General features: G+C 44.8%; 2 protein-coding genes across 2 annotated transcripts; one reads left to right on the top strand and one right to left on the bottom strand.

Annotated features, from left to right (window-relative positions):
- Positions 1–86: 86 nt before the first annotated feature.
- Positions 87–15,334, top strand: LOC118388834 (ADP-ribosylation factor-like protein 8A). Its single transcript, XM_035778348.2, has 7 exons — positions 87–631; positions 9,157–9,237; positions 9,407–9,480; positions 9,598–9,691; positions 10,617–10,684; positions 10,934–11,004; positions 11,452–15,334. Exons 1-7 carry the CDS (start codon positions 509–511, stop codon positions 11,505–11,507), a joined length of 567 nt encoding a protein of 188 aa, XP_035634241.1. The 5' UTR covers positions 87–508; the 3' UTR covers positions 11,508–15,334.
- A 3,432-nt stretch (positions 15,335–18,766) lies between these two features.
- On the bottom strand, positions 18,767–23,407 carry gpr37l1a (G protein-coupled receptor 37 like 1a). The gene is made up of 2 exons (XM_035778345.2): positions 22,556–23,407; positions 18,767–21,513 (listed from the first exon to the last, which is right to left on the bottom strand). The coding sequence occupies exons 1-2, from the start codon at positions 23,222–23,224 to the stop codon at positions 20,545–20,547; spliced, it is 1,638 nt and encodes a 545-aa protein (XP_035634238.1). The 5' UTR covers positions 23,225–23,407; the 3' UTR covers positions 18,767–20,544.
- Between the last annotated feature and the right edge of the window lie 827 nt (positions 23,408–24,234).

Raw genomic sequence — 24,234 nt, 5'->3', positions numbered from 1 at the left:
GGATTAAAACTAACGTATATTCTTACTCTTGTTTGTCTTGTATTGGCAGTATTTGTTTTACATGCATAAAATAATTAAATAGACGAATCTGCCTGGCCACAAAATGTTATATTTAGTGTAATATATCTTATCAACCGGTAGAGAGCGCACTTTCCAGAGTGAATCGGTTTTACACCCGTCAGTGATCGCAACTGCAGCTACTCATACTTGCTCCTTTTATCAAAGCGCCCCTTTCCGCGCTTTGTTTCGTGGATCAGCTGTGCATGGACCTAAAACCCCACCCGATTAGGAAGGAACGAAGGGGGAAAAAGCAATAATGACCGCAAGAAAATAAGAGGCTTTAAAAACAATTAACATTCTGTAAGGCGTCTAATCAAAACACCGCCGTTTATATTGCGACCCTTGAGGACTGAAACGGGTCACATCTTCGCATTCCTCCCATCTGATAGCGGCGGCGGCGAAGACATCCAGTCAGTTGATATTTTGCTACCCTAGCCACTCTCTCAAGATGATAGCCCTTTTTAACAAGCTGTTGGACTGGTTTAAACAGCTATTTTGGAAGGAGGAGATGGAGTTGACACTGGTTGGTCTGCAGTATTCGGGGAAAACCACCTTCGTCAACGTAATAGCGGTAATTTCTCAGTTTACTCGCTCCGTCTGTGTGTGTGCACCGATTACGATGGGAACAGACCTTTGCACAAAGTAGCGGTCTCGTGATTGAACCGCTGCTCCTCCTTTCAATTGGTACAGTGTCGCAGTATTATTCGTAATCCGGACCTTTTCGTCCTGGCTAGAAACGAATAGACTCTGTGTGTGTGTGAATAATGTCTAGATGTAATTGATGTAATTGACGATATGCTATAATTAATTGGCGTATATAATTTATTGAAGGATGGAGACTGCATTTACAACCTTGAAATGGTGCACGGTTATTTCATTGTACACCAGAGTGTATATGTTACACACAACCTAGATAATTATGTGCAGTAAAATGTGCTGGGGCTAAATCCGCCCAGGAATGTCCAAACCAAGGTCTTGGATTCGGATGCTGATACTGCTTACATGGATCTATGACAAGGAACTAGAAAAGGCCAAGAATAGGACCAGAAATGACCCAGGCATAGGCCTACATAGGTTGAAGTACTTTTACACACTGCAGGCTACACCAGGCCCTAAAATAGTGTATCTCTCTGACATACAGCCAGTAGGTCACAGTTGGGCTGTACATTCGATATTAGCCTCCACTCTGACTGTATTCATTGTATCACCCACTCCTTATTTGCTTCTACTTTGTGGCAACAACAACAACAACCCTTTCACCTGCTCCACTGCAACACTGTATCAAGCCTCTCACCAGCCAGTGTGTGATTGTAGTGATATCCTTGCAAGTGTGGTATGTCAATGGGTGTATAATGGTTTGTACATTCTACAGGTATTTTTGTATGAAGAGGACATGATTGGCCTATCTTTATTCAAATGTGTGTTAATACTGTAGGTGTGTGTTCACCCCTCTACCAGTGCTGATGAGTATCCCCTCTGCGAACACACACAAAACCAGGCTGTGCAGAAGAATGTCATATGTCACAGAGCGCATAAATTAAACCTGGATTTTACCTCCTTGCATCTGCCTGCTCCAGCTGAGCCCAATCTCCCAGCCCTATCTACGTCCCCTAGCCTAGCGAGCTGCCTGATCTTGCGAGTTTACATGAATGTTCACTGCACGGATATGCAGTAATCAGCCTTATGAGGCTACCCAGGCCCTGCCTCAGACCCTGCCCTTGCTCCTACCCATCCTGAGCCCAATCCTTATCCCCTGCTCCAGCCCATCCCCAGGCTCGGCTAGCCACAGCCGATTACCCGGCCCCAGCCTCGGCTCATTCCGCTGCCCCATTCACAGCTCCAAGTCCAGCCTCAGCCGATTTTCCCCAGCACCATCACATCCCCATTTTCTGCCCCATACTCAGCCCATTCCCGGCCCTGTGCCCATCCCCCAGGCCACATCCGTCTGGTTTCACAGACCGTCCAATTCCCAACTTCCTGATCCTTGTGGTGTATCTGTTGAGCTGCCACAGGTGGCAGTGAGTGGGGTCGTCCTGTCTTATTGGAGGAGTGAGAATCAGAAGGCTGTCAGCTCTGGCCCTGGCTCCCCACTGAGTGCTAGACAGGGACTTGGGAAGATGGTGACTTAGTGACTCATCCTGGTTTGTCAGATCCTCCCATCTGGCAGTTTTGTGTCTCATAACAGTCCCAGTTAAGTGTCCTTTTATCTGTCTGCTTTTATTGCACAACTGAAGGACCAGAGTCTAAACTCAGCCATGCTCTGATCAGTATAGACAGGTTATGGGTGACTGCAGTATGATCACTTAGTAGGGAAGTGTATTTTTATTGGTGTAGTTTTCTAACATTTTGGGGTGACACTTTCAGATAGAGATGTAATGTATAGAGCATACATGGCGTTCTGTTCCATTTTAAGACAGAGGGAATCATATCAGTTCTAGACATTACATTTCTATGTCCAGGTTGTTGTGAAAGCATTGAAGCCATATCCCACTCGTACTAAGAATCCAAGTACAGATCTGTAGGCTAGGCTATGGGCTATGTAACAAGATGGCGCCGACAGACATGGGCGCCCTGTTCTTAGTTCCTAGCCAACTTTGCAGTATTTATATATATATATGCCATTTAGCAGACGCTTTTATCCAAAGCGACTTACAGTCATGTGTGCATACATTCTACGTATGGGTGGTCCCGGGGATCGAACCCACTACCCTGGCGTTACAAGCGCCATGCTCTACCAACTGAGCTACAGAAGGACCATTTATTTTTTGGGTGTTATTTATTTCTTACATTATTGGTGCAGAATGTTTCTTGCATTATTACATACAGCCAAAAATAACTTTTGTATATTAGATCGGCAGTCACTCACCAGCATTTCGATCAGAAATGAGACTTTCCTGAATTGGATCTTTTGTTTGTACCCCTGAGGTAATTTCTCTCATCCCAGGGGCTGCTCGTTGATGGAAAAGACAAATATGGAGTGGGCTTTAAGTCTCACTCAGGATGCATACATACCATCCACCGCTTCCGACTATATTACTCGCTAATATTCAGTCCCTGGACAATAAAATAGCCGAGCTCCGGGCGAGGATCTCCTTCAGGAGAGACATCAGATACATACTTTGTTTTACGGAATCATGGCTCTTCGGATATACTGTCCCTGCCCATAGAGCCAACAGGGTTCCCCCTACATCATGCGGACAGGAAGAAAGAACTATCTGGGGAAAAGAAAGGTGGAGGCGTATATTTCATGATTAACTACTCATGGTGTGATTGTGGTAACGTAAAGGAGCTCAAGTCTATTTCTTTTCTCCCAATCTGGAATACCTTACCATCAAATGCAGACCGCATTACTTCCAGAGGTAATTCTCTTCGGTCATCGTCACAGCTGTGTATATGCATTCGGCCCCTCCCCTCCTATAGACAGAAATCTTTGGTCTAATCAATCAGAATGTATGCTTCTAGATTGTTTTGATCACACAAACTGGGATATTTTCCGGGTTGCCTCCAAGAATAGTATTTTCGTATACACTGACTCTGTGACTGGGTTCATCAGGAAGTGCATAGAGGATGTTATTCCCACTGTGACGATTAGAACTTATCCAAACCAAAAACTGTGCATAGATGGCAGCATTCGCGCAAAAGTGAAAGCACAAACCACCACATTTAACCATGGCAAGGTGACTGGGAACATGGATGTGTACAAACCGAGCTGCTATGACCTCCGTAAGGCAATCAAACAGACAAAGCATTAGTGCAGGGACAAAGTGTATTTGCAATTCAATGTCTAAGACTCAAGACCTATGGGGCAGGGACTCCAGAAAATCACAGATTATAAAGGGAATACCAGCCACGTCTTGGACACGGAGGCCTTGCTCCCGGACAAGCTAAACACCTTCGCCCACTTCGAGGAAAACACAGTGCCGCCGTCGCGAGCCACCACCACTCACAAAGACCTTGAGCTCACGTTCTCCGTGGGCGACGTGAGTAAGACATTTAAACAGGATAACATTCGCAAGGCTGCCGATCCAGATAGCATCCCTAGCCGCGTCCTCAGAGCATGTGCAGTCCAGCTGGCTGGAGTGTTTATTGACATATTCAATCTCTCCCTATCCCCGTCTGTTTTCTCCACTTGCTTCAAGGTGTCCACCGTTGTTACTGTACCCAAGAAAGTGTGGCCATGCACGTCTCCAACTCATTCACCAAGTTCGCAGACAACAGCAGTAGTAGGCCTGATTACCAACAGCGACGAGACGGCCTACAGGGAGGAGGTGAGGGCCCTGGCAGAGTGGTGTCGGGAAAAATAAATAACATCTCCCTCAACGTCAACAAAACAAAGGAGCTGATCGTAGACTTCGGTAGACAGCAGAGAGAGCACTCCCCCATCCACATCAACGGGGCCGCAGTGGAGAGGATGAAGCACTTCATGTTCCTCTGCGTGCACATCACGGACAACCTAAAATGGGTCCATCCTCACAGACAGTGCGGTGAAGAAGGTACTAAGACCCTCACAAACTTCTACCGATGTACCATTGAGAGCATCCTGCCGGGCATCCTGTAGGGCTCTCCAGAGAGTGGTGCAGTCAGCCCAACGCAGTACCTGGGGCACGCTGCCTCCCCTCTAAGACATCTACAGCACCCGCTGTCATAGGAAGGCATCTACAGCCACCTGAGCCATGGCCTGTTCACACCGCTACCATCTAGAAGGCGGAGACAGCTGGGACCGAAGAAACTGTTTTTCAATCTCTATCTCCAGGCCATCAGTCTGTTAGTCACCACTAGCCTCCGCCCAGTAACCTGTCCTGAATTTAGTCACTGTTACTAGCCGGCTACCACCCGGTACTCTACCCTGCACCTTAGAGACTGCTGCCTTATGTACAGTACAAAGTCATTGAACACTGGTCACTAATAATGTTTACATACTGTTTTACCCACTTCATACGGACATACTGTATTCTAGTCGAGGCTCATCCTATATACAGTTGAAGTGGGAAGTTTACATACACCTTAGCCTAATACATTTCACAATTCCTGACATTTAATCCTAGTAAAAATTCCCTGTCTTAGGTCAGTTAGGATCACCACTTTTTTTTTAAAGAATTTGAAATGTCAGAATAATAGTAGAGTTTACATACACTCAATTAGTATTTGGTAGCATTGCCTTTAAATTGTTTAACTTAGGTCAAACGTTTCGGGTTGCCTTCCACAAGCTTCACACAATAAGTTGGGTGAATTTTGGCCCATTCCTCCTGACAGAGCTGGTGTAACTGAGTCAGGTTTGTAAGCCTCTTTGCTCACACACGCTTTCTCAGTTCTGCCCACAAATGTTCTATAGGACTGAGGTCAGGGCTTTGTGATGGCCACTCCAACACCTTGACTTTGTTGTCCTTAAGCCAGTTTGCCATGAGATGTTGCTTCAATATATCCACATGATTTTGCTTCTTCATGATGCCATCTATTTTGTGAAGTGCACCAGTCCCTCCTGCAGCAACGCACCCCCACAACATGATGCCGCCACCCCCGTGCTTCACGGCAAAAGACATTTGTGGAGTGGTTGAAAAACAAGTTTTAATGACTCCAACCTCAGTGCACGTAAACTTCCGACTTCAGCTGTAGCTGCTGTACACACCTTTTCTATTCATATACTGTCCATAATGTCTATACACACCATCATATACATATAGATTTATTCCATGACTCTGACATTGCGTGTTCTGAAATGTCTTAATTATTTTCTTTTTTGGATTTGTGTGTATTATTAGGTATTACTGCAATAGAGCTAGACACATCAGTATTTCACTGCACCTGCGATAACATCTGCACAATGTGTACGTAACTAATCAAATTTGAGTTATGTACAAATATGTTTTCATGTAAGATGGGATAAATTAGGTGAGATTACCCCCCCATATAGCAGACTGGGACCGACAGAGCTAAATGCAATCAATTATAGCTAGGGCCCTTAGTCTTTTCTAGGGCCCTTAGTCTTTTCTAGGGCCCTTAGTCCATGTGACCTGACCAGGACAACCTCAAGGCCTAATTCCTTTCCTGGTCAGGTCATGCAGTCAGGGGAAAACTCAGGACCCCAATTATATCATCATCTGTAGACAGGGAGTGACATTATGCTTAAATGGCATCTGACTTAACAATGAGTTCCATGTGACGTTGATACAATATTGTGAGGACAATGGCCCTCCTTTACAGTTTTCTCCTGGAAAAAAATCTAATGGCTGCTCTGGCATCCACTGAGAGATTTTTTAGATTTTTATTATTTAACTAGGCAAGTCAGTTAAGATCAAATTCTTATTCACAATGACGGCCTAGAAGAAAAAGACAATTCGTTTAAGCACTGTCTATTGTTGCAACTTAGAGGCAGTGGTTTAACTGCCTTTTCATGGGCAGAAGGACAGATTTTTACCTTGTCACCTCGGGGCTTCGATCTAGCGATCTTTCCGTTACTGGCCCAGCGCTCTAACCACTAGGCTACCTACTCTGGGATCCTCTCCAATATTTAGGTCAGATGTTGTTCAGTGGTTATGAAGGAGGAACAAAGGCCTCGCTTATTTCCTCCCAAGTTGATATGAAGTCACTCCATGATAAAAACAGTAGGCTTGGCTGTAGGCAAATCCTATTGACCTTTTTACATAGGCTCCCTGTTTGGGGTTTCTATATCCAGGAATGTTTGCCCTTTGCAAAAAAGTGATTTCTGTAGTTTTGCTATTTCATTTGGACTGTTATGGAAGTTTACATCTTAATCTTAGGGATTTTGGTCAAACTTTGAGCTCACAATCTTTGCATTGGGACATACGCAGCGTTTGCATTAGGAAATACACAACAGGCAACGCTCGCCACATTTGTGTCCATTGATCCCAATTGATCGTGGGGCTCTTTCTTATTTGAACTACACAAACGGGCTACACACAGTTCAGATAGGCCTACACACAAGTGTATGAACCCCCTGCCTGCCTCTGAAAGTCTGTGAGAGACTTATTCCCTTGGCCGAACAGGTCTTTGCTAGTAATGTGTCAGTCTGGCTGAAATATAGTTCCAGGTTGCATTAGTCTTGTCTGAGACACCTCTACAGCATAATCAGGTCAACACCTCGCCCCCGGGACGACGGAAATTACACTTGTCTCAGGACCCTATAGAGTGAAAGTGTAATATTGATATCAAGTAGAGAGATGGCTTTGTGGCCTAGTGTCCTACTTTTACTTAGTATACTTTATTTAACCTTGCCTCAACCGAACTGACTTCATGAACAAAGTGCATCAGGTGGTGGTGTGGAATAAGCTTGTTTTGTAATGATGGCACAAGGACAACCGCTGTGGATGCTCTTTAAGTTGTTCATTTAATGGGCAGCCGTTCCCTCTGCTTCCTGTGTTGCTCTCAACTCAAATGTTATTCGTCAGAGAGAGTACAGGAGCAGCACTCCGACGGTACAAGATGAATGCTTTCTTCTTGAGTTTCGTAATGCATTTTACTCTTTCACTATTGGGTTTATATTTGTAAACTGATTTAGACCTGGAGATTAACACGACACTAGCACTGGGTATGTTTTAGTCATTTTCAGCTGAACTCGTGACATTTTCCTGAAAGTTGTGTTGTCTAGGCTGAGCTCTGGTGTCAGCATTCTGTAGATTTAATGACTCGTCAGAAATGTCAGCTCCGAGGTGGAGTTTCTCCTAGGTCCAGATCAAACATCCACTTTCCCTCCCCATTCCTAACCTTAAGGAGCAATCTGCAGTTGCTACATCCATTTTTGGAATTGTAAACGAATGATATGTACTCATTGATTCTTGAAGAATATAACTTATAAATGCCTCATAAGCTTTGTTCAACTGTCGTACCCCATCAGAAACCCGTATGAAAATGTGTGTGTATATATATATATATATGCGCTTGTTTAACCTTTATTTGTAAACAAAGTAAATGTAAACAACCACTATATAGCCTCAAAACATGGTTTAATCTATCACTTTGATATCATGGATGGTCGGTCCTTGCACCCATAGTTCTATCTATGAATTTGAGAGTCGTTACATTTCTCCAGCCCCTTCCCTCATCTTTTTATCGAAAGAGGCGGGGAGGCTCTTTGTTACAGTTTCAACCAATGGTTGCCCCTTTTAACATAAGGGGGAATGCAAAACTGATCTGACATCAGCTTCTAGAATCAACTTAAACCCTGCGCCTGAAATGTCAATCTTTTAAAGTCCTAATAGCCTTGTCTTCCTGTCGGGACACAGTAACACCTAGCGTGAATTTGACCCAATGTTTCAGCGTGGAACCTGTCTACTATTTCAGTGAGTTCTCGTCCACTTACTCTCACAGCGGTAGTCTGAAACAACTCAATATCCGTCTTGATTCTTGATGAATATAACTTCTGAATTCCTCGTGAGATTAGTTCAACTGTCGTACCCCCTCTTTTTTTTAAATGTCATTTTTTTTCCTCCTCTGTATGTGAACTGTAGCGCCTCAACGTATGTTTAAAGCTATGACTTTGATCTCATGCGTGGCCAGTCCTTGCATCCAGAGCTCTGTATGAATTTGAGACTGGCTACATTTCTTCAGCCCCAAATCTGTGGTGGGCGGACTGCTTTTTTTTGTCGCTTGCTTGAACCGCACTTTTGCCCCTTTTATAGAAACACTTATTGACAGAATCATTGGTATTACTACCTCATTTGATAATGTTCCCTTTAGTATAAAATAGAAACTGAGGCCTATTTCGTTTTATCCAAAGGTGGCTAGATAACTCATTGATCCTGCTTCATGAAACACGCTACCACCTTGCTGTCAGGTGAGAAACAAAGTACATAGGCCTATCCACTGTGCACTGAGACCTGAGTGTGTATGGTACAGGAACCCTATTTACTCTTCTTCATACACACCTCCCAGGATGCATCTGATGACGTAGCCTTGGGGAGTGTGATGAAAGTGCTGCTGGCCGTTGGGATCAGGTGACTTGCGGTCATGTCTCTGAGTTACGCATCATCGTCCAATATGGCTCATAATAATGATGAATGTGTCTGCTGAACGGTACTGCGTGTCTAACGGTCGCTCTCTCCGTCTGTCTGTCTCTCCCCACCCCCCCCGTCCCTCCAGTCAGGACAGTTCAGTGAGGACATGATCCCTACAGTGGGCTTCAACATGAGGAAGATCACCAAGGGCAACGTCACCATTAAGGTCAGAGCGTCAGACCTGATGACGAGAACACAGGCAATGTTTTGATGATGAGCTGGACTTGTCCTTGGTGCTCATGCTGATAGTGTGTATTACGCGTCAGGTTACGTGAGACTGAGAGCGAGTCTGTGCGCGTGTGTGTTTTGTACACTTACATTCCATTGTTCCCCAGCTGTGGGATATCGGGGGTCAGCCTCGATTCCGGAGCATGTGGGAGAGATACTGCAGAGGAGTCAGTGCCATTGTGTGAGTATACACACACACACACACACACGCACACACACACCCTCATCAGAGATCCATGTACCCTTTTTACCTTTCACATGCAGTAATACGTAATGCTGAATCTCTCTCCTCTCTCAGTTACATGGTCGATGCTGCAGACCCAGAGAAGATTGAGGCCTCGAAGAATGAACTACACAACCTCCTAGACAAACCCCAGCTACAGGGGATCCCAGTGAGTACAGCCTTTTACTAAAATATGATATTGGTATTGGTGTGTCGATGTTACTGAAGAGGTCAAGATGAGTGTAGGCGTCGTGGAGTATGGAGGTATTGGGCGGCAGAGGCTCACCTTGACCTGAGCTGTACACAAGTCGAGGGGCGGGGGTAGGAGAGGAAGAGAAAGGGTAGAGGTTTAAGAGAGACGGGGGAGAGCGACGAATGGACAGAGCGAACAACTGGGTGGTGGTTGAGCATTGCAGATTTACTAGCATCTCCAAGGCTAGTGCTGTAGCAGTGCTGGAGGTAGGGAGGGGTGGAGGTGGGGGAAGGACAGAGGGAGGGGATTGTGTGTCTCTGTCTGGGGCCGGACATGTATTGACTGTGGGGGGACCATTAGCAGACCTGGGCAGTGCAGTGAGATCCAGACAGGATGGCAAGTGATTCTCAGAGTATTGTTAGTATCGGGTCATCTTTAAACACATCACTGCTCTCATAGACATGCCGATAGGGGCCTAGAACACAGGGATGGATGACACAAGTCACATCACGCATGCTGCTGACTGGGGTGAGGACATGTTTATTTAAAGCCGTGGGGAGTGTGGCTGTCAGCCATTTTAAATGAGAGAGGGATGGATAACGTTGTTCTGACACTAGCTAGCTATTCCCCCACTCACACCAATTCTCTTTAGCTGCCTTTGTTTCTCCACTAGCAGATATTGGCTTCCAACTGTTATTTGGAATGAGCTCTAGTTACTGTGTTACAGCGTTAGCCTGTGAAATGTTGTTCACAGCTCCAAGTGGACTACACAGCTCTAGTAACAGTGTTATAAAGCCTGTGGATTCTATTGTTAAATGGCATTGGGTTTGCAGAAGAAAAGCCTAAAAGCAGGTGCGTTGGCACAGGCAAAATCACTCATGTCATTTCCGTTGACTCTCAGGTACTGGTTTTGGGGAACAAAAGAGATATTACGGGTGCCTTGGATGAGAAGGAGCTGATTGAAAGGATGTGAGTATGGGAGCTCTGCCTTTTCCTTTAGCATGATTTTCACAATCTACTGTGTGGGTCTCTGTCTGTGTTTGTCCTTGTCTGTGTGTGTCTGTGCCTGTCTATGCGTCTGTCTGTATGTGTGTGTCTGTGTCTGTGTGTGTGTCTTATGTGTGTCTGTGTGTCTTGTCTGTCTGTCTATGTGTCTGTCGGTGTGTGTCTTTGTCTGGGTAATTTAAATGTTCTCTCTTTAACATTGCCCTCACACAGGAACCTGTCAGCCATCCAGGACAGAGAGATCTGCTGTTACTCAATCTCCTGCAAGGAAAAAGACAACATTGGTAAGAAAACAAATGGTTAAATGATTCCGAGGGGTTGGGTTAAATGATTCCGAGGGGTTGGGTTAAATGATTCCGAGGGGTTGGGTTAAATGATTCCGAGTGGTTGGGTTAAATGATTCCGAGGGGTTGGGTTAAATGATTCCGAGGGGTTGGGTTAAATGATTCCGAGGGGTTGGGTTAAATGATTCCGAGTGGTTGGGTTAAATGATTCCGAGGGGTTGGGTTAAATGATTCCGAGGGGTTGGGTAAAATGATTCCGAGGAGTTGGGTTAAATTATTCCGAGGGGTTGGGTTTTCAGTTGTACAACTGACTAGGTATCCCCTTTCCCTTTTTAATGTTATGTAATTCCATAATAATGGCCTGATAACTATACCTTTTTATACTTTTTGTGTCGTTGGGAGTAATTGAAACAAACAAAACCATTTTGTGTTTCTATCTTCTGGCAGATATCACACTACAGTGGCTGATCCAGCATTCCAGAACCAGGAGGACAACAACATGAGGCCTCAACTTACTGGATGACCCCTCCTCCTCCTCCCCCCTGCAGGACCACAACTCCAAGACCAACCGTACCCCTCCTTCTCATCTGCTCTCTCCTCTCCCCCTCCTTTCCTTCCGCTCCTCTCTTCTCTCATCGCTCTGATCCATTTCTAGTCCCTTCGTTTCACTCCTACCCTCTTGGTATACACAGATCTGAGAGGATTGGATAGGTGTGAGCAATATGGCCGAATATGGAGCCATCACCACAATGCTTCTTCTCGGATCTGCGTACATGGAATGAGTAGAGGCTAAGAGAAGGGGCAGTCCTGTCATCTTCAGGTCACCTTCCTTTTTTAATTTTTTTTTTTTTTTAGCTATCTGAGATCCCTACATCTTACTCTTTAAAAACACCCGCCCCCCTCCCCCCCCCTACCTGATTCTGTTCTTGTAAAAGAGTGTGAAAAATTATGATTTGCACTGTTTGAATTGTTTTGGTATGCATTTTTTTACACTGTGTACTTCAGGTTGGATAATGTTGACTCTTGACAGTCACCCACTGAGTAGGTATTGTTTGCATTGACTGTTGTTTATTTCGTTTTTTTATATATATATATATATATATATATATATACTTGTACAGTGTGGGTCTGATTGGATGAGATTTTGGTCAATGAGGTAATCTATTTTCACTTGCTCAAATTAATCATGTTAGCCTGTCATTCAAAGTTAAAACTACTCACACAGACACTCACTCATTCTGTCGACTAACCTGTAGCTTCACAGCTGTTCCCATAGCAACATGGTGGCCATTTTGGCTCTTAACCTGATCAGGTGATCAGCTCTGACCAATTATTTGTTGAGATTTATTGGACACAGTCATTACGCCTTTCTCTTGCATGTTTAACCTAACTGAAAGGTAAAGCATTTCACTACAATCTGAAGGATACATAAGTTTAATACATAGGTCAGCTCACAAGTTAGCAAAACTGATATATATATATATATATATGACATTACAGGAAATTGTTCCATGTTGATGCAACATAAATCAATAAAGTTTCACACAGGTTCGATATCCTTGACAATAAGTAAACCAATGTGATGGTCTTAAGCAAACATGTTCACCTTAGTGCTGCTTTTCAAACAGCTTTTCTCATATCACAGTCAAAGTCTGTTCCAATTCCAAATGCAAAACAATGTAATATAAGATTTGATATCGTGTTATTTGGGGTAGATTTGGACCCTGCTTTGAGTTGTACATATTCTCACCAATATCAGTTTGCAACATTTGACTTGAACCCTCCTTTTTAAAAGTCCTACGTGACACTGTCATAAGTCATGTCTGCTGATGGCAACTGATGAGTTGGAGAGGTCAGATGGAGAGATCAAGTAAAGTGTAACTATTGCAACCAGACACTTTAGCTAGCTATCCCTAATGTTACTTAGCAACATTTTGAATGGGCTATTCCTATGTCACCTCACATTAGCATGCATTGACATTCACACGCTTTTCCGTCCGACATGTATCTCACTAAACCACATGTCCATGAATTGTGATGAATGCTACAGTACTTGCCATCTCGTATAACATGTTTATAAGGCCATATTTGACTCTTAGTGTTTAGGTTTTCTTTTCATGTCTTAACTTTGAACATAACCACGAAAAAAAAGACGCAATACAACAATTCAATACTAAAATCAGCAGTATGCTCTTTAAAAACATCTCATAGAGCACAGAAAGGATGTAAAGCACGCAATATCCAACTTGTATATTTTGTTTCCAGTGGGTTTTTGTCTGATTATTCACTCCCTGAATATAAATATAGCCATTGCCTCCACTAACAGTTCCTCCCTGTTGGATGTGGAGGTTTCAGCTCCGCCTTTAGTTTAGTGCCATGTACTGTACTGTACTGTACTGTAGCTATAGGTTGCATACTAGTAGTCTACTGTTGCTTCCTCCCCCCTTTTCCCCTTTCCTACATTCACACAGATATGAAAGAACGAGACTGGTTAAAATAGGCATCCATCCACCATATTGCTTTCACACGTCCTCTCTGTCCAGATTATTTCAGGTTGAGCCGAGGAGTTGAGCCGAGGAAGTCCCTTTTTATTGAGATGCATCCCCGGTCCCGTTCTTCACTTCAACGCCTCTCCATAGGCTTAATACCTGTTTAAGGTTGCTAGTCGTTATTTGACGTTGGACGTTTGTACCTGACGAAATGTACCACGGGTGAATTGGCTTGTTTTAACACAAAGTAAAAATGGTCTTGTCTCGAAAATGAAGTGAAAGGTGTAATTTGTTCCACGATGCACCTGGCTACAGTGACTGACAGTGATGTGTTTCAGGGTTATTGGTTAACAGTGACAGTACCTCTTCGTCTTGGTTTCTATGCCTGAGAATAGGAGTCTCTCACCTTATGCTGAACAGGCCTGGTTGTGTTGGGTTTTATGTGTGTGGGTTCAGAGAAGTCTGGTGCCAGTCTGTTTCCTTACGGAATTGTCATGTAATGTTTCGATTGACAATGGAGTTGGCAAAAGCGCAAACCGATCGGGGACCAGGTTCAGAGTACAGTGAAACAGAGAGAACTCACATCATGACTGTCTGCTGGAATTATCTCAGCCTTTATTTTATTTTTAAAATTTTAAATGTAAAAAAAAAATCATTTTTGTTTCAGTTTCATGCCTTTTGGGAGAATATACACATTCCTGATGAAAAGGAATCAGCACTAAGAAACGGAGCTCTATGTACTAGTTGTTTTTAATCCTTTCAGATAGGATCTTGTACATAGCGACTTTCAACCAAAACAACTCTCCTGAATATCAGGCCTGATGAATATGGCTATTCTTTTAATACAAAACTATACACACTTTTCCTACAGCGGCTGTCTGCAGCCGTAACGAGCTGTTATGAGAGCCAGGATGTTATCCTTGTAGCAGTCTTCTGAATGCATTGTGATAAAGTGTATGTCATTCTTATGGGGTGGGGGATGGGGGGGGTGATGGCTTGTCTCTGTCTGCTGTGAGCGAATGTGTGATTTTGGATGAGTGGGTGGTGCGTCGTTCCCAGTGGTTAGTACCTCCTGAACTACTATGGTGCGCCATTCTCAGTTCTGAAATGCAGCTGTAGTTGAGAAGCTCAAAACTGTTAAGTTTCCTCGCTCTCTTAATACATTATCCAGAGTGACTTCCAGGAGAACTTAGGGCACATTGACTGATTTTTCACTTAGTCGGCTCGGGGATTCGAACAAACAACCTTTCGGTTACTGGCCCAGTGCTCTTAACTACTAGGCTACCTGCTGTATTCATACATAAAATACATGAAACCAGGCTGACCAATTGCCTAATGAAAGACCAATAAGGCCACATGAACATATTAAATATATAGTTTCATATTGGCACATATTGAAATATTTCCATCATGGTTCATGAACCTCTTTGCAGTGAACTACAGTAAACCAATCTCTGCTCCATGATCCCAGCATAAGGAAGAGAGTGATCCACAAAACTCTTGAATCAAACCTCCCAACCTGCTGTTGGTGGAGCTCCCACGGAGAAGCGACATGGTTAGCCAGTTGAACTAAAGGTCACAGTGTGAATGTACAACAACAACAAAAAACAACGTCTGATCTTTGCAATTTCTTCTTTTGAACTATTTTTTTGGATTTCAGTTGATGTGGTCGACGAGGTGGGACGAAACAAAGTCCAGGGGTCTCTGTCATCACGAGGACCCCACGTGACTTTAATTAATGTATCTTCATTTTCTGTCCTGTCAGTGACCACTCTGTATGTGTCGCTATTGTTATCTTGAGATGAAGAATAAAATAAAACTGTCCCACTCTGTAAACCCAATTTATGGATTTTCTTTCTTCTGTGAGTTTCATTGTATGACTGTAATTTATTATATACAGTACCAGTCAAAAGTTTGGACACACCTACTCATTCAAGGGTTTTTCTTTATTTAAAAAAAACTATTTTCTATATACCTATACCACCCATTCCTTGCCACAACACAACTGATTTGGAAAAAAAATCCACAAATTAACTTTTAACATGGCACACCTGTTAATTGAAATGCATGCGAGGTGACTACCTCATGAAGCTGGTTGAGAGAATGGCAAGAGTGTGGAAAGCTGTCATCAAGGCAAAGGGTGGCTACTTTGAAGAAATAAAATCTATTTGGATTTGTTTAACACTTTTTTGGTTACCACATGATTTGATATGTGTTATTTCATAGTTCTGATGACTTCACTATTATTCTACAATGCAGAAAATAATCTAAATAAAGAAAAACCCTTGTATGAGTCAGTGTGTCCAAACTTTTGACCGGTACTGTGTGTTTGCTTACATAATAAAACTATTGGTCACTATTTTTGGAATGCGGCACTGTCTACAAATGAATCTGGAGTTTCATTGTTGGAATGGTTTTTCCATGGTAAGTACAGTTCAACACAGATGAGAACACTTCTTTATTTGTCCAGATCATTATGTGTTGCACAGACGAGAACCGTTATTTCACTGCATAATAGATGTCATTCCCAAGTAGACCCAGCAAGAGGCGGTATAGGATCAGGTTTCAGATGGAAAGGGGTGTCTTTCTGGGGGAGGGAAAGGGGATACCTAGTCAGTCTTCCGCATTTAACCCAAACCCTCTGAACCAGAGCGGCCTGGGAAAAGTAATAACACGGGTGGACCTTTCTCTTCTCATCCTTGAACTTGTTTTTTTGTTGTTGTCTCTCTCCCTCTCTCTTTCTCTCTCCCTCTCTCATATTCACATGCAAAATAGACTCGGTGTAACTCGGGAAAGAGTTAAACTCATTAAGTAGTGTTGATGGCTCCAGCCTGTTTGGCAGTGGAAAACGAACAAGAGAATGAAGGGACAACCAGATTACAAATGTCCGACAGATGGGTGCTGATGAGACGCCTTGCACTTAGCAAAGAAAACAAGTCACTTGCACAGAACGCTCACCATTTCATCTACAACAGTCTTATCTCAAAAGACCTGCTAGTTGGACTGTCTTTCAATAGATGTTGGTTTTCCAGGGCCTGCCTGACTATGTAAAGCTGTGAACCAGTAAATAGAGCCAGTGAAAGCACTGTTTCAGCCGGGATAAAAAGGTGATGTCTTTAGAGCTTATTTATTTTTCCCATGTTCCTTTAAAACCAAAGCCAAACACCCTCACAGAGGAAGTGTCCTGTGGTGGTCTGTCACTGGTACCAGTCCTGATTGAAAAACAACCCCAGTCACACACATAGTCCACCCCCCTGCTGTCCCGACTCCGGTCCGGTTCCACCCCCAGCAGTGACAATCCAGAGCGGACTGAGCCGGTTCTGTGTTCTGCTGACAAAAGGAACACATGGAGACTGAGAGGTCCAGAACCTCTGCCCTCTCTGGGAACTGGGCCCAGGGTTCTCTGCAGGGTTCTAGCCTATGGGCCTGCGGAGCGCTGGACCCCCACAAAAAACGGTTCTGTTTGCATTCTCCAATGTTCCAGAGCTGGCTGCTAGGCAGTAGCCGTGACAACGTGTAGATTGTGGTGTGATCGGAGCCTGCTGAGCAAGAAGGGAACAAGACAAACAGAGGGCCTTAACACGGTCAGTACACACATGGGGAGGCTGAGAACACACACCCACACACATATTTTTCTCGCTCTTCTCTATTTTCTCCCATCCTTTCTCTAACCGTCAATGAATAAAAGGACATAAATTCCCAAAATGCATTCGCATATGTGTACGACTGTGAATGAATGGACATGTGCATCTGTATATAACCATGAATAAGATTTGCTTGTGTGCCCCAACAAAGATCCCTCTTTCATTTCATAGACAGCTTGTGTCACTGAACTTGTCTCAATCACAAGATTTCCCTTCACAGCTGAGAATGAGCTTTACTGCGATGCAGTGGGTATCTGTGGCCTTTCTCAACACAGGCGGCACATTTTAGACACTGGCTGCCTCTCAATGGTCAAAAACCGTCTCCCTCTCCTAATCTCCTTTCCTTAATCTGCACTGACGAGAACGAGCTGGACAGGTGAATGTCCATTCACAGTTGGCACCCCACCATACTGCGTTCACCTGTCCTGTCCCATTAGACCAATCCCTATTCAGAAGTCTGTACTGAAACCATGCTCTTCGTTCATACCCTTGCTAATGTGAAAGCACCGATTAGATCAAAGCTTTATGGTGGATTCTCTACTCTGACCTATTGGAGAGCTAGGAGAAACCATATCCATGTTGTTGTCCACTCAAGTGCTTCCCAAGCTGTTTCTCACCCAGACTGGTTCCTAACTGGCTAGAACCTGTTCACTTGGTGTGTCACCAAAACACTCCGACCGCGTTATGTGGGTCACAGTTCCAATACTATGTGTCAACTGTGCCCTCCTCATCCTGGCTTTCATTGCTGCACTTTGTCACCTTAGCCTACTTCAAGAGTCAATTCAGCCCCACCTCGCTTCATCTCGGATGCAGATCAGGTTTGAAAACCTTGTCTGATGAGAAAAGTAAGCAGTCCGAGAGAGCGATAAGGCCTCTCATTTTAATGAACCTTCCCATTATGCAGCCTCAGACACTCAATGGTGGCTTGGTAGACAGAGGAGAATTCCATGCGCAGCAAAAAACGTAACGTCTGGCCCGAACAAACAAGAGACCAGACCAAAAAAGGCCCCTCATTCGTCGTCATGGGAACCACAGGGCAACTGAAGGGTTTGGGAAAATGCGGGTTGTTTTGGTCGCCTAGTGCCCCCTTTTTCCCTCATTCTTCCCTCTCTCCCCTCGTCTCCCTCTCTTGGTTCTGTTTGGTGACTGCGAGGGGAACTTCAATGTGACGGTAGCTTGGCAACTCCCCCGGTGGTTGGACATTGATATGCAGTGAGGGGACTGGGACTGGGGAGAGGGCTGAGGAACAATGCTCTCCTTATGAGAGTCCCCCCCCTCTCAGTCCCAGGCAGAACTAAGTGGGAGGACAAATATTTCAGCTCAGGGAGCCGAGACGCAACACATAAGACAGGGTCGACCAGCCGAAGAATCCTCACTGTCAATGTCCTCTGTGCTGTTAGTGTGTGTGTGTGTGTGTGTGTGAGAGGGATGATGGATGAGGATATGTGTCTGTGACAGAGAATGTGTGTACTTGTGTGTGTATGCGTCCGTGTGTGTGCATGTGTGTGCGTGCATGTGTGTGTGTGGGCAGACGTGGTGGTCTCTTTAAATTGACAGTGACTTGTTCATGCTCTGATAGATGCTTTCCCTCAGCCATGACTTCCGTGCCAGTAAAAACAAGACCACAGACACTGTTTCACTATTTATTGAGCACTGAATAAAAAAACATACAAAACACCCGCGACTAAATACTACCTCAGATAAACTATGTTAGATTCAAATCAGACATAATTGCAGTAAATTCACAATATAAGAGAATATAAACTAATTCCAAAGAAAAACAATGGATTTATTGATAACTTGTTACTACATTCATATGATTTGACTGATCTCTTTTTGAGGAGTGAAAGTTTTCCAGATTGTACACATATGTAGACTGAAATACACTGAAACATGGACACTAAAATATTGTTCATTGGGTCCTGCAATCTGAGCAGGTCGAAATTCCAGTATTGTGTCACATGACAGCAAACCACAATAGATATCAGCATTGTATCAGTCAGATTGTACTCTACACAGATTCACCATTTTGATAGGGATTGGTTAGGTTCTATCTCGACTTACAGTATATCAACATATTGACACAGGAGCCATTGTGTGGACTAGTGGTTACACTAATCGCTTTTAATAATAATAATAAGGTTTATCTGTAGAATAGACGTGGTGTAAAATCTGGGCGCTGTGTCAACAAAGCCTCTCATGAGTAGGAGTGCTGATAAAGGATCTGTCCATATAATAATATTCAAGTTTGATCCAAAAGGCAAAACTGATCCTAGATCAGCATTCCTATACTGAGACGCTTGGAGGATAGGGGCCCTGAGCAATGTTCGTAGCTCTGCAGAAGATGCTCAGCAGCATGGTGTTTTGACGGGCAAAACGATGAGACAACCCTGAGCAACACCAACAAACATTACTGGAACAATTCTTAACACACCAGACCATTGATTTGCGCCCACTGTCACATTGCTCTGGAGAGATCCTAGACGACTACACTGTACTGGTTGTTAGTTACCGAGCTAACGGCAAGGTCAATGAATATTTACACCACGTGTAAACAGTGTGTCACCAGCAGTAGTGGGTGTTATGACTGATGTTTGACGGGTACCATTCTACCACATTCCTTCCCTTGTAGATCACTGTGAGATGGAGTGCAGGGGGGTTAGAAGGAGGTTAGAGAGGGAACATGTACCCCACGGACACAGTCAGAGGATCCCTCAAAGGCTCTTTCTGTTGTTAATCTCCACTAATACAAACTCAGGAAGTTAAAAAAAAAAAAAAAATACACCAAGAATCCAGACCATTATTCACAGCTAAGATAATTGTTTTCTTTTTTTTGTAAGGATAATGGAATGTCTTTGTTGGTGTTCTTTTTTATTATAAGAGAGTATAGAAAACTAGTTTTAAAAAAGCTGAGAAAAGTTTATGGCAGTTGATTCAGCTCTCTTCTAGCTTTCAGCTCCACCACTACAATTGATATGTTGTCTCGTGTCATAATGTTTAAGTTATCTTCATAACTTATCTCGCGGCTGGGAGGGATTGAAGACAACCAAAGCCCTAGTCAAGAGTTCCTCAAGTAGTCATAACCATAATTCTCTCAAAACCAATGACCGTAAACTCATAAAAAGTGGGCTTTAAGCAGGAAGTCGCCCCCTATGCATGATGATGTCAACAGTGTCGAGTCTACCTTTCATCTCAATAGTCTTCTTGGGTAAATAAAGGTCAAATAAGTCACTCTCTAAAGACAGAGCATCATAGAGATCCTTTATCTTCATTCAGTTCAATGCCCAGCACAGCCACCGTGGGCCGAGAGAGGTTGGGGTAAGAGAGCTGGAGGTCTGGAGGTCTAAGGGTAGCTTGGTCACTTTGTGCTCCAATGAAGTGACTCCTGGCTGGTCAGGGAGAGGATCTCAGCAGGGTGTTCCGATGACCATGAGAGAGGAGCTGTCTTTGGCCTTGTCATAGAAGATGGCTGGTGTGGTCCCAGACACAATCGTCAGCTTCTCCTCCTTGGTGGACGACGGAGAGAGTGATGACGGAGAGGAGAGGGAGGCCGCTGTGGCGGTAGTCGAGGAAGACAATGATGAAGAGGCTCCGTCTGGTAGACACTCCTCACAGCAGCAACAACAACAGTCCATGAAGGCCTGGCCCAGTGAACGACACAGACACAGGAACAACACCGGTGTCACCGAGCAACGGACAAACAACAGGAACTGGCCAATCAGAGCCAGCAGGGCCTCAGTTGTCGTGGAGACGGGGTTGGCGATGTAGGCCAGGGCGATGCTACAGACATTCTCGGGGAGGTTACACGCGGCGTAAACGACGGCCAAAGCCACGACCGTAGAACTCAACCTACGCTCTCTCTTCAGCTGCTGCTGCTGCTTCTTAGGAGCGGAGGAGGACGACGATGAAGAAGAGGTGGAGGAGGAGGAAGGGCGTACTCTTTTTCCTCCTACCACTGTGGTTGTCCCCTGTTTCCTCCGTGCCTCTTCAGCGACAACGTGTCTCGTCACCAGCTGACAGGCGAGGGTGAAGAGGAGCGGCAGGCAGAAGTAGCAGCCGAAGCACCACCACATGCGGGCCTCGTGGTAGGTCAGCACCAGCGAGTAGACCGACTCGGGCAGGCTGAGGGAGGGCCTCCGGATACACAGGTCCACCACGAAGCCCCCTGGCTGGACGGAGACCTCCTGGGTGAGCTGCCACAGCAGCAGCTCTGGAGCAGCCAGGACCATGGAGCCGATCCAGACCACAGACAGCTTGGCCAGGATGGACTGGCAGGGCTCCACCCGCGGGGCCTGGGGCTGGGGGCTGGTCGCTGCGTGGAACCGGTCGATGGTCAATGCACACAGGCTGAATGTGGCTACTCCCAGGGAGGTCACCTGGAAGGAGAGGGGTAGGAGAAGGACAGAGGGAGAAACAAGGAAGAAGAGGGGGGAGAGGTGTAGAGAGGGAGGCGAAACAGGCAGAGAAAGTGAAGATGGGAGAGAGGGGTGGAGGGCAGGAGAGGAGAGAAGAGGACAGTGGAAAGGAGAGGGAGAGTGAATGGGATAGATGGAGTGACACTGGTTTCAATACAAGATGTTCATTTGGCAGGTCTTGATGCTGATTCTGAGGCTTCTCCAACCCGCTAAAGAAAACACCGGGGGAAGCACTACTGCCCCGAATAGATGCCCCAGGAATATGCAAATGTCGTAGGCTTGGTTAAAAAGAGCATATAGACTAACATCAGAGCGTCCTGTCTGACCCAGATCCCCTCCTCGATAGAGCTCCTAACAACCTCAATTAGTTAAGCACACCCCACCAGACTATTAGCGTGGGGCACTTGTTAGCATAACAATGGGCTAACTACCACAACACAGAGGGGTCTGGCAGACTGGTCTGAAGACAGCTATATACATGGGCAGTGGTGCACATAGTGTAATTACAACTATAAAACATACACATTATAGTGATTAAGTATAGTTTGTGTTTGAAATATATAAATACCCAGACAAATAGAACAGCCAGACTTGGGCTAGCACCATCAACCCTAAAAGGGGATAATTTCAGCACAGATGGCACTAACACGGGGAGTATTCATACACAAAAATATGTGAATAGTAGCCGATCACCCATATATATAAATAATAAGATAAGACCTTTTACAATAAGAGTTCCTTGTATCTCTTCATTTATATATTTGCTGCCTATCACATGTGTACCTAGGTATAATCATTTGTATTTATACAAAAGTATGAACACTTGTGTGTATGACTGGCCTAGCCCTACTGTTCAATAATGGGAGAACGAGGAGAGCTAGATCCTATGCAGAAATAACGGGCACCTGCGCATGACGCAACAGTTGCATCTCTTTGCGCTTGTGAACGCACACGGCTGAAAGGTCCTCACGTACGTGGACGTTCAATGTGAACTTTTTTTTACCTCCATGTAAGGCACAATCCGACATGACAGGTCGCCTAGCAACCGTCTCTTGGTGAGCTCGTTGAAGACGACCACCGGCATGCAGAAAAAGAGCACGAGGAAGTCCCAGAACGCAAGGCTGGCCAGGATGCAGTTCCACGCGCTCTTCAGGTAATAGTTGTGCCAAACGATACACATGAGCGCGAGGTTACCGATGATGCCCATAGCGAATAGGATGAGCGCCAGCAGCATCACTGCGTAAGCCCGGTAGGAGCTGTCAGTTACCGGGTAGAGTGGGTTGTGTAGCAGCACCGAACCCTTGGAATCTCTGTCTGCGGTGCTATTGGCCAGGTGTGCATTCTTGGGCGTGGTAAAGTAGCCGTCCGGGTCATACGGTCTGGGGTGTCGGTAGCTGTGGGGAGACTGCTGGTCCCGGTTTCTCGAGCTCCCATCCTTGGCGCCCCGGGGGATTCTCTTTGGGTTTGCGTCTGGTTCCTGCAACAGAGATTCGATATGTCCTCCTCCAATCTGATTCAGATTCACCCCAGTGTCTGACTCTCCGTTCCCCGTGGTTAATACACGTGCTGACCCGTCCCTGTCCTGGCTCCTCAGCGCCGTGTAACCAGAGCCGACATGTCGGGGCTCCGCAGCCCTCAGGAAAAGTACGAACAAAGCAAAAAGCGGAGTCATTTTACCTTGATAGAACGTTCAGAGCAAAGTACGTAAATATTCTGAAATTGTTGAGCTTGTTTATAAGGGATCACTCCATAAAAGCCTAAATGTATTCACAAATAGTTTCAGAAGCGTATCCAAAAATCCGTCCACCGGCTGGTCCTGATGTAGAAGTTTTGAGCGTCTGTCTGGCTCCAACAAGCATGGCCGTTATTCACTCATGCCCTGCACATTCAAGAGACCACATCCGCCCTCTGGTGGCCGAGATGGGCGAGACAGACCTCAAGCCAAAGCCAAGTTCAATCAAAGCAAGGCAATTCATCTTGGCCATATTTCCCACAAAAGTGGCAGAAAGCAGGCCTAAACAAAAAACACAATGTCCAGTGGACAGGAGATGGTAGGAAAAATATATTGTTCAAAATAGCAGTTTTAATTGAATATACTTTTTTATTATGTCTTTCTATGGAATGTATTTATTATAGGCCTACAGATGATTTATTTACGTTAGAGAGATCTTCACACTCCAACAGCGATCTAATTTTCCATGACGACTGGATTAATTCATGATGGGGTTCCATGCAATGCAAACAGCAATCCTGATCGGCATTTTATGGATGTAGGCCAAAGCCACAGACACCCTGGTAAGAGACAGAGAATAACCTAAATTCCATTGAAGAGTTGGATAGATAGAAGTAGAAAGAGAAAGATGGAGAGGTAGATGGAGAGGTAGACGGAGAGGTAGACGGAGAGGTAGACGGAGAGGTAGATAGGGGAGGTAGATGGGGGAGATTGGGGCACAAGGTAACACTTTCAGTCCTTTTCTTGTTCATGAAAAGGAGATTTGAGTTAGATTAATAATATTTATTATAACAACATACAGTGCCTTCAGAAAGTATTCACACCCTTGACTTTTTTTTTGAAATGCTGCAGTGTCTTGAGTCAATAAGTATTCAAGCCTTTTGTTACGGCACTCCTAAATAAGTTCAGGAGTGAAAATGTGCTTAAAAAGTCACATCATACTTGCGGGG

The sequence above is a fragment of the Oncorhynchus keta genome, chromosome 10 (assembly GCF_023373465.1).
Source record: "Oncorhynchus keta strain PuntledgeMale-10-30-2019 chromosome 10, Oket_V2, whole genome shotgun sequence".
NCBI classification, from domain to species: Eukaryota; Metazoa; Chordata; class Actinopteri; order Salmoniformes; family Salmonidae; genus Oncorhynchus; species Oncorhynchus keta.
The sequence above is the reverse complement of the archived record's forward strand: the minus strand, read 5'-3'. Positions and strand labels throughout refer to the sequence as shown.